Genomic DNA, 11,151 nt, shown 5'->3' with positions numbered 1-11,151 from the left:
TGTATATACATTTTAACTGAGTCGTTAAGTCATCGTTAGTCGTTAGATGTAAATGTTGTTTTGAAACCTTTAGGTTAACGATCTTGTTGAATGTTGTTAACCCATTGTTTATTATAACAAATGAGATGTTAAATTGTTATATTATCATGATATTATGATATATAATATATCTTAGTATGATATATATATAGTTAAATGCCGTTACAACGATAATCGTTACATATATGTCTCGTTTCGAAATCATTAAGTTAGTAGTCTTATTTTTACATATGTATTTCATTGTTAATACACTTAATAATATATTTACTTATCATTTAACATAATTAACTAAGTGTATCAATATCTTAATATGATTCATATGTACCTAGTAAGACGTTGTTATAACGATAATCGTTATATATATCGTTTTCGAGTTTCTTAATTTAATAGTCTCATTTTTATGTATATAACTCATTGTTAAAATACCTAATGAGATACATAATTATAATAAAATCATGTTAACTATATATATAACCATATATATGTCATCGTATAGTTTTTATAAGTTTTAACGTTCGTGAATCACCAGTCAACTTGGGTGGTTAATTGTCTATATGAAACCCATTTCAATTAATCAAGTCTTAACAAGTTTGATTGCTTAACATGTTAGAAATACTTAATCATGTAAATAATAATTTCATTTAATATATATATAAACATGGAAAAGTTCGGGTCACTATAGAAACAGCTGGCATAGTGCAACTTTATTGTAAAGCAAAATAAGTATGAGACCGGTTTTCATAAATAAACACGTTTGCAAGGTTTGAACTGGTTTTTTTTTACATAAAACCGGTTTGGAAAATACCATTTTTGAATCGGTTTTTCAAAAAAACCGGTCTCCCATTTCCGTGTTCTTAAAAACCGGTTCCCATACTCTTTCTGAACCGGTTTTTATCTCTTATCCACAAAACCGGTTTCGAAAAGGGGTTTGTATTCTCTCTTTTGTAGTAGTGAGTGTTCCAGATAGTTAGTGGACATACCAAGAGTGTTCCAGATAGTTAGCGGACATACCAAGGGTGTAAAAAGATGGAAATGCCCTTCAACCGAATACAATGGCAATCAGAATATATATAAAATGGAAATTTAAAACATTTCGTAAGAGAGACATATCGATGTATTACAGCCGTTTACACTCACGAATCAACAACAATAAAACAGCTATAAGAGAAAATCGTATTTTGAACCCACTCACGAATAACCTGGTAAACACAACGGCACAACACCTCAATAGAGAAAGGAAACCCTAACATCAACCGACAGCCAACAACAACGGAGTGTGGGCTCAGAAAGGGTAAACCCTAACCTAAATCCGGCAAAGAAAACCCATCGCCACAACCATCGACGCTATAAATTAAAGAAACCCTAATTGGCAATGAAAAAGGAATGAAGAAACCTTCGACAAAGAAACTGCCAAAAAAAAAACCCATTGCCACAACCATCAACGAAAAAAATTAAAGAAACTTTTGTTAGCGATGAAGAACAAAGGAAGGAACCATCAGCCGACGAGGAAGAAAATAAATTGCCACACACACATCCAGAAGTGGTACTGACTACAATCGCCAGAGGTAAACCATTGCAAAAACCTTAGCCAAATGGAGAGTAGGAGAGTATTCCATATAGTTAGCGGACAGACCAAGGGTGTAAAAAGACGGAAACGCCCTTTAACCAATACATGAACAGTAAAGACATGTTCTTAAATGATATAATTATATAATTAGTGTAAATGCTTGTTTGGACTTTGTGGTACCGTCCCCTTCAACAAAAATATGCATAAATACATATTCATATACAATGAACTGTGTTTATCAATACATAAACAAATAGTGTTTGAATGACACAATCCATTCAAACATGTTAATACAATGTAATGGCTCATTCCATTACATTAATACATAGATTAAATATTACATATTACATATTACATATACATATAAATAAATGTAAAAAGATCAAAAGTAATTTTTTTTCAGAGATTATACAACTTATAATGGGGGTGGTACTGCTTAACAAGGTTGTCCTGCTACGCATGAAAGTACACCAGCAGCACTAGTGAGTTTTGGAACAGACTCTCCTGGTTCAGCTTCAATCAGGCCATCTTTTTGTTCAGGGGTTAGCTGAGGATCCGACCCGGATGGTGTGAAGACTGCCCCATTTTCTAGAACATCTTTTTCTGTTCTCCAATTCCAATTCATTGATTCTGACTCAGGTGCATCAGCCCTCACCAATACCTTTAAAATCACATCCAAATTTGGATATTAATATGTAACCATTTATTTAAATTCCAATAAGTATTATTTAGATAACATGTAAAGGTGATAAGAGTATGACAGAATACATTTTTCTTTGCAGGGTCATCAGGAGCCACGAAGCGGTTGCCATTGCTGAGAATGGTTGGGTTAGAGCTACCACCAATGGCGTACGTTCCCCATTTTTCGTAGTTGTTGTTAACAACTTGGAAAAATCCAAATCGACATCTAGGCATTCTTTGACCGCACCCTTCAGCAAAGTGGTTAAATGCAACAGTGGCCAACATATTATCATCGTGATGACCATGCGCATCGTCAGCCCCAAGCAATATTAGCTGTTTTTATAATGAAAATTAAAGTGAGAACATGTTAATGGTAATATTAATGTTAATGTAAATGTAAATCTAGATTAATTGGTATGATCATGTTTGTTTCTTACTTTTTCATGATTGCTGAATTTGCAGTTTGAAATGGTTACGGCTGTGCTACCCAAGGTGATATCAACAAGTCCATCATACCCCTTGCTGATGGAGCAATGATCAATCCATATGTTGGTAGAACCAGTAACGCATATAGCATCACCGTCGCTCTGTTGTCTAAGTTCTGCTGGACCGTCCGAATTCTTAATCATTCCACCTTCGGTTACTTTAACATCATGAATTTGTATCCCATGAACGATTATATTTTTAACGTTCATCATAGTAAGACCTGCACCAGTAATCTCAACTTTCGCACCTCTACCATCAATTGTCTTGTCGCTTTGCATCACAAGCTCGTGTTTTAAAGTAATCACCATATCTTTTTCAAATGTGATCCACAAAGGTTTGTTTTGGGTGACACCAAAACGCAAAGTTCCTTCTTTTGGATTTGCAGCATCATCATCTGAGTTACACGTCACCTTGTAGATTTCCCCACCTTTGCCACCTGTCGTTCCTTTTGCGTAACCTTGTGCACAGTCAGCTAATGCCTGTCGGTTTGACTCCCAATCAGGCTTGCACCTCCAACACTTGTCGATTATGTTATCTGCGGAACATGCTGTTAACACCCTCCTTGTGGAATTATTAGATCCTTCCAAAGCCGCCCTGTAACAAAATTTGTACATATAATTAGTAACACATCATAAATTTTTACATGTTCTGTAAATGTTATGAAACACTCACGATTCGACATCGCTGCTACGTACGGCTTGAGCCGAGAAGACAAAGGCCAAGGTAAACAATACAACGAAACAATATTTCCCCATTGTATTTTTTAGGCTTTTCTTGTTTATTTATTGTGTTTTATTTTTATTCTTTATTTTTTTATTCGTATAAGTGAATCATATCACAAAACAAGCCAATGACTTGCTTATTATTGTTATGTTTCTAATTACAATTCTGAGTCGTTTAAATAACCAAAAACTGCATGTATTTGTATATATTCAGTAATTTAATGGACGGTTTACCAGGAGAATACTCGGTCAAAAAAATGTGGTCCAAGAAAATATGTGATCACCAGAAACAAATTTGGAAATGAATCGATTGGCTAATTTTGGTTAACTGGTCAACCAGCCACGTAATTTGCATTTGCTGACTTAACCGTTGCTTAACTTCCTCCACCACTATTAAATACGGAGTAATTCGGTTATACTCGTATTATTACTGAATACTATATAATAATAATTATAATATTTATAATATATAATTATATAATTTTACTAGTGAAATGACCCGTATAACCACGCGTTTGGTTAAACGAAACAGTTTAATGATATATTTTATGAATTAAGTGAATGTAAATACTAAAGTCGTTTAGTTTAATGACCGTAAAACCACGGATTCGGACTAAGAAACTTGTCGTTGTTTTTACAAACATATAGAGACATGTATTTTCTCATACATATATAACGTAATTAATCCCGTAAGGAGAATCCATATTTGAATATTAATATTATAATAATAATTATTATAATTATAATAATGATAATTAATAATAATAATAATAATAATAATAATAATAATAATAATAATAAAAATAATAATAATAATAATAATAATAATAATAATAATAATAATAATAATAATAATAATAATAATAATAATAATAATAAAGTTTGTTTAAAAATTGAGTATTTGTATTTTTAATAAAAATTATAACTAATAACAAATGCCTTTTGAATTTTTTTTTTTAAAATGTAAAGATTAAATTATATCTTAATCATAATAATTAAATTATTTAATTGTAGATTAAATTGATTTATGATGTCATTCAAGTGGGTTAGATTTTTTTCTATTTTCTTTTTAATTTTTTTCAATGAAGAAAAATGACTATTTATAATGTCATCATTATAGCATTTTAATATTAACTATATAGATAATAAATGATAAAAGGAAATGCGAACTATTGTCCAAAGAGTTCAAGTTATAAATTTATATAAGCTCAACATTTCTATTTCTAATTATAACACAATATGCATTAATTAAACTAAAAAAATTCCAATTACACCTTTCTTATGTTTCCCACTTCTAACCGGATCAAATTACTAGGAACCAAATTGTCTGACGTAGCCATAGCGCAAGTAACAACCAACCCAGCACAAGTGCCTTTTTTTTTTTTTTTTTTTTTTTTTGAAGAGCGATTTTTTTGGATCAGTAGATCATTTATTTCAACGACCCTCATCATTTTCACGTAACACACACGTTCGAGCGAAAACCCGAGCCCGATCGACGGTACTCGGGAACATATCCATTCGGGCAGTAGTCCGGGTAGAGGTCCGTGAACGAATCCGGTAAAACCTCCCTATAGGGTCAATATATACCACTATTATTGGTGTTCAATTGGTTTAAAAAAAATCATGTCATCCCTAAGGATCGAACCCATGACCTCTCCATATCTCATGACACAAAGTACATGGTAGGAACCGTTTGGCTATGCCCACAAGTTCTACAAGTGCCATTACTTGAAACTTTACCAGACGTGTCTCCATGGATCGATTTGATAATTTTAACCAAAAATCATCTGGACAAATTATATAACGCCAACGCCATTTAATAATAAATGCCATTTAACGCCAACGCCAAACGCCTTAAAACTCCCGATGTTTAATCCACCTTTTTCGAATGAGGATAGGACAAAGTCCCATTAAACCACACCATCTTCTTGTTGGACATACTACCACCACAAAAGAATCTAGCATGAATTGACTTGAAATATTTCAAACTATTTCTGGACAATTAAAAAACAAACATTAAATAGATCCCGAAACTATCCATGATCGATTTAAGTATCGTTGGAACCTTGATTACATCATTATGTTGTTAGATCGAAGATATGAACAAATCCGGACAAAGAAATTAGGACAAATATGAAATCCGGACTCAGAGAGGATTTGAATTTATATTCTACAACTTCTTAAACTTAGACATGGTAAAATGATTATGTTGTTAGGAGTCTTGAGCAGTATGTATAGACCTCATCAATGCCCCTTTGTTAAATTTATGTGAATAAACAATCTACACTATCAAAATACGATTTTCGGGGTTCTAACAATTTCCATGATCTGCATATGTATCCTCATAATCTTCATAACCAGATTCAATGATTACTTTCTTGAAAATGCTTTTGGAAGACACGTTCTGAAAACCTTTCTTCTTAGCAATCAATACAAATGGATCTGTTGGCACCGTGATGCGCGTAACACGGTCGTCTTTTTAGAAGGAAAATAATGGCAGCATTCACTCGTTAAGGTCTCGGTTGTCTCTCTGGGCATTACATGAGCTTGGCTTTTTACCTTACAGAGAGCGATACCAGTCGCACGAGTGCATCAGAGTTATTAATATCTTCTAATTGCAGGGCCTAAATTCGTACTCACTTTTCTCTAACAAGTAGATAGGATAAGTATAACCTAGGGTCATCACACGACTCTGGATCCTAGATCTACACGAACATGATGAATAGAACGAATAGTCACGAATATTCAAGGAAAGCTAGAGAGAAAATGATATTTTCATCCCAAAACTTCCTTGATCTCATTAGATTCCATTCGCTATAATTGATTTTGAGCCGTTTCTGATCAATTGGAGGCTCACCAAACTTATCTAACATATATACATCGATTATCTAACAGCAAACATCTCAAACAAACACTTATACACAAGATTCAAGCAAGAATCTAACCAAAACCCACAGGAACACACTTTTGTACAAAATCTTAGATTAATCTCATTTCAAACATGTTTCTAATCGACTGACAGTACACGAAGCTCATATAACATACTTATATTAGGTTACTAACACTAAACAAGTCTATCTAACACTTTTGAGCAAGATTCAAGCACCTAATAAGCTAAAATCCACTCGAACACCAACCCTAAATTTAAACAAGATTAAATCATGGCTTCGAAGCACAAACCTTGAATATCAATTATAGATGATGCAAGAAATCAGTAGCTAGCTTAATTCAATCCAAAACCACCAAAGATTTCAAACTAGGGTTTGTAAGTGGTGAAATGGTAGGTACGATGTATGTTTCCAAATTAGGAAAAATGTAGATATATCTAGAAGTATGCATACATAAATTGTAACACCATGTTTTTTTTAACACAGCGAAAATGACCTGTTTAGAAATCGGACATTCGTATAAAACGACACCTGTATTATATTACATTATTATCATCACGAATATTAAAAGTTCGTTATAATTACAAAACCGGGTATTAAATTAAATTCAGACAAACGTAATAAAAGACTCGACATCAGAGTTCCGACTCGTCAAACATATCTTCAACAACCCATCTTCACCCTGAGTCTAACATACACAACTTATGTGACGACCCAGAAATTTTGGATCAAATTTAAACTTAATCTTTGAATGATTCCGACACGATAAGCAAAGTCTGTAATATTGAAGTCTCAAAAACTGTGAACTATTTTCATGGATTCATTTGACCTTCGACCAGTTCCGACGATTCACGAACAATTAATTGTAACTTGATATGTGTGTGTGTATATATATATATATATATATATATATATATATATATATATATATATATATATATATATATATATATATAATAATTAGAAATATAATTTTAAATATTGTATGTTGTTATTACCAAAAATTTATCTATGTAAAATAAAACAAAATATAATAATTATTATTTAAAACATATCTATATATATAAATAAAAGTATATTAAAAATAAATATTTAATGATTATAATACTCGTTGGACGTTTCGATTATTATTTAGAGAAGTTTAATTCGAACTATTATTATCTTAAAATAACAGTGATCCGTAAATGAGTAATATAAATTTTAGGCTTATTAAAAATGTATTTAGGAACTATTTGTTGAATTCTAAAACTTTTTATATTTTACTTGGGGTTGGGAGTGAATAATTAATGTTATTTTTATTTAATAGTTAATGACCGAATTTTCTACCATAATGACTGAAATAAATAAAGATAATTATTGTAAAAATGTGGGATTTTATTGAAGAATTTTATTCGCCACTAATTAACAACGGAGTACGAGATGATATCCGAATTTAATATGTCTACAGACTAAATCCGTGACTGCTTTGCTATTGATACAGTTTAAAGCTTAATTATTATTTGCTTTTGAGTTGGAATTATTGTTTTGGTTTGAAGTCACCATTTTAATTATTTATATGCCTACGTACATGTTATCATATGAAAGACTAGCATCATATTTTAGATAACCCAAACAAAAATCACTTTTCATTTCTAACTTCTACTAATAATATGGTGATCTTATTACTTCCTAATTATTATTATTTTTCTACAACTATTGTCGAACCACTCAATGCCACACCAAAACCGAACCATTATTCAGTCACTTGTGAGCAAATACCGTTCGAGTTGCAGCAAAAATAAGTTGAACTTCTGATAACTACTCTTATATTCGAACAATCCATCGATCACCTCTAACTACTAACCGATCACCTTTAACAATCATCGAAGCTTCGATCACCCTACAACCACTCACCACCATCCTCAACCTTCATAACCGCCACCATCAATAACCGGCACCTATCTCTTCTCTCTCTCTTAATTTTCTTCGTGCACTCAAGACAACCAAACATTCCATAAATTTTCTGCTGTTCTGTATTAATCAAGCACCAACAACCAACAAATTGTTTCCTGTCGTCTGATTCATGAAATATCCCGTTCATATTGATTATAAATGTTCCATATTAATTGATTTCGTTGCGAGGTTTTGACCTCTATATGAGACGTTTTTCAAAGATTGCATTCATTTTTAAAACAACCATAACCTTTATTTTATCAATAGAGGTTTTAAAAACATTATGTAGATTATCAGATAATGATAATCTAAAATATACTGTTTACACATGACCATTACATAATGGTTTACAATAGAAATATATTACATCGACATATGTTTCTTGAATGCAGTTTTTACACAATATCATACAAACATGGACTCCAAATCTTGTCCTTATTTTAGTATGCAACAGTGGAAGCTCTTAGTATTCACCTGAGAATAAACATGCTTTAAACGTCAACAAAAATGTTGGTGAGTTATAGGTTTAACCTATATATATCAAATCGTAACAATAGACCACAAGATTTCATATTTCAATACACATCCCATACATAGAGATAAAAATCATTCATATGGTGAACTCCTGGTAACTGACATTAACAAGATGCATATATAAGAATATCCCCATCATTCCGGGACACCCTTCGGATATGATATAAATTTCGAAGTACTAAAGCATCCGGTACTTTGGATGGGGTTTGTTAGGCCCAATAGATCTATCTTTAGGATTCACGTCAATTAGGGTGTCTGTTCCCTAATTCTTAGATTACTAGACTTAATAAAAAGGGGCATATTCGATTTCGATAATTCAACCATAGAATGTAGTTTCACGTACTTGTGTGTATTTTATAAATCATTTATAAAACCTGCATGTATTCTCATCCCAAAAATATTAGATTTTAAAAGTGGGACTATAACTCACTTTCACAGATATTTCCTTCCTCGGAAATAAGACTTGGCCACGGATCGATTCACGAACCTATACAAATATGTACATATATATCAAAGTATGATCAAAATATAATTACAACCATTTTTATTATTTTTTAAAGATTTGAGTGTATTAAGTCAACTGTCCTCGTTAATAACCTACAACTAGTTGTCCACAGTTAGATGTACAGAAATAAATCGATATATATTATCTTGAATCAATTCACGACCCAGTGTATACACGTCCCAGGCTAGATCACAACTCAAAGTATATATATTTTTGGAATCAACCTCAACCCTGTATAGCTAACTCCAACATTACTGCATATAGAGTGTCTATGGTTGTTCCAAATAATATATATACATGGGTCGATATGATATGTCAAAACATTTGCATACGTGTCTATGGTATCCCAAGGTTACATAATATATTAGAATACATGTATAATACAATATAAGTTAGCTAGGATATGATTTGTATAGATTTGTTAAACATTTCCCGTAGCTAAAAAGATCAAAAATATCCAATCTTGTTTTACCCATAACTTCTTCATTTTAAATTCGTTTTGAGTAAATCAAATTGCTATGATTTCATATTGAACTCTAATTTAAGAATCCAAACAGAAAAAGTATAGGTTTATAGTCGCAAATTTAAGTTACATGTCAATTACTAAAGAGGTAGTCATTTCCATCGAAAGAACGACATCTTGATGACCATTTTGAAAAACATACTTTCGCTTTGAGTTTAACCAAGATTTTTGGATATAGTTTCATGTTAATATGAAAAATAATTTTCCTAGAAGAACAACTTTTAAATCAAAGTTTATCATAGTTCTTAATTATCCAAACCAAAACAGCCCCCGGTTTAACTACGACGACGTATATCCGATTTTATGGTGTTCATCGTGTTTCCAAGTTTTAAATCATTAATTTAGCATATCATATAGATATAGAATATGTGTTTAGTTGATTTTAAAAGTCAAGTTAGAAGGATTAACTTTTGTTTGCGAACAAGTTTAGAATTAACTAAACTATGTTCTAGTGATTACAAGTTTAAACCTTAGAATAAGATAGCTTTATATGTATGAATCGAATGATGTTATGAACATCATTACTACCTCAAATTTTCTGGATAAAACTACTGGAAATGAGAAAAATGGATCTAGCTTCAAAGGATCCTTGGATGGCTTGAAAGTTCTTGAAGCAGAATCATGACACGAAAACAGTTTAAGTAAGATTTTCACTCGAAATAAGATTGTTATAGTTGTAGAAATTGAATCAAAGTTGAATATGAATATTACCTTGAATTAGAAAGATAACCTACTATATATAACAAAGGTTCCTTGATCTTAGATGATTACTTGGAATGGATTAGAAGGCTTGGATGTAGACTTGCAAACTTGGAAGTATTCTTGATTTTTATGAAACTATACTTATGGAATTTATGAAGAACACTTAGAACTTGAAGATGGAACTTGAGAGAGATCAATTAGATGAAGAAAATTGAAGAATAAAAGTGTTTGTAGGTATTTTTGGTCGTTGGTATATGGATTAGATATAAAGGATATGTAATTTTGTTTTCATGTAAATAAGTCATGAATGATTACTAATATTTTTGTAATTTTATGAGATATTTCACGCTAGTTGCCAAATTATGGTTCCCACATGTGTTAGGTGACTCACATGGGCTGCTAATAGCTAATCATTAGAGTGTATATACCAATAGTAAATACATCTAAAAGCTGTGTATTGTACAAGTACGAATACGGGTGCATACGAGTAGAATTGTTGATGAAACTGAACGAGGATGTAATTGTAAGCATTTTTGTTAAGTAGAAGTACTTTGATATGTGTCTTGAAGTCT

The 11,151-nt window shown here is 31.7% G+C and overlaps 1 protein-coding gene across 1 annotated transcript; it reads right to left on the bottom strand.

Annotated features, from left to right (window-relative positions):
• Window positions 1-2,042: 2,042 nt before the first annotated feature.
• Window positions 2,043-3,528, bottom strand: LOC139857883 (pectate lyase 1-like). The gene is made up of 4 exons (XM_071846734.1): window positions 3,446-3,528; window positions 2,725-3,367; window positions 2,375-2,620; window positions 2,043-2,267 (listed from the first exon to the last, which is right to left on the bottom strand). Exons 1-4 carry the CDS (start codon window positions 3,526-3,528, stop codon window positions 2,043-2,045), a joined length of 1,197 nt encoding a protein of 398 aa, XP_071702835.1.
• Between the last annotated feature and the right edge of the window lie 7,623 nt (window positions 3,529-11,151).

This window comes from Rutidosis leptorrhynchoides, chromosome 7, assembly GCF_046630445.1.
Source record: "Rutidosis leptorrhynchoides isolate AG116_Rl617_1_P2 chromosome 7, CSIRO_AGI_Rlap_v1, whole genome shotgun sequence".
Taxonomy (NCBI): domain Eukaryota; kingdom Viridiplantae; phylum Streptophyta; class Magnoliopsida; order Asterales; family Asteraceae; genus Rutidosis; species Rutidosis leptorrhynchoides.
The sequence above is the reverse complement of the archived record's forward strand: the minus strand, read 5'-3'. Positions and strand labels throughout refer to the sequence as shown.

Coding starts and splice junctions, on each gene's coding strand:
- LOC139857883 (XM_071846734.1), bottom strand. CDS start 3,528: ATGGGGAAATATTGTTTCGTTGTATTGTTTACCTTGGCCTTTGTCTTC. Junction 2,621..2,724: donor AATTCAGCAATCATGAAAAA/GTAAGAAACAAA, acceptor TTATAAAAACAG/CTAATATTGCTTGGGGCTGA. Junction 2,268..2,374: donor ATGACCCTGCAAAGAAAAAT/GTATTCTGTCAT, acceptor GTGATTTTAAAG/GTATTGGTGAGGGCTGATGC.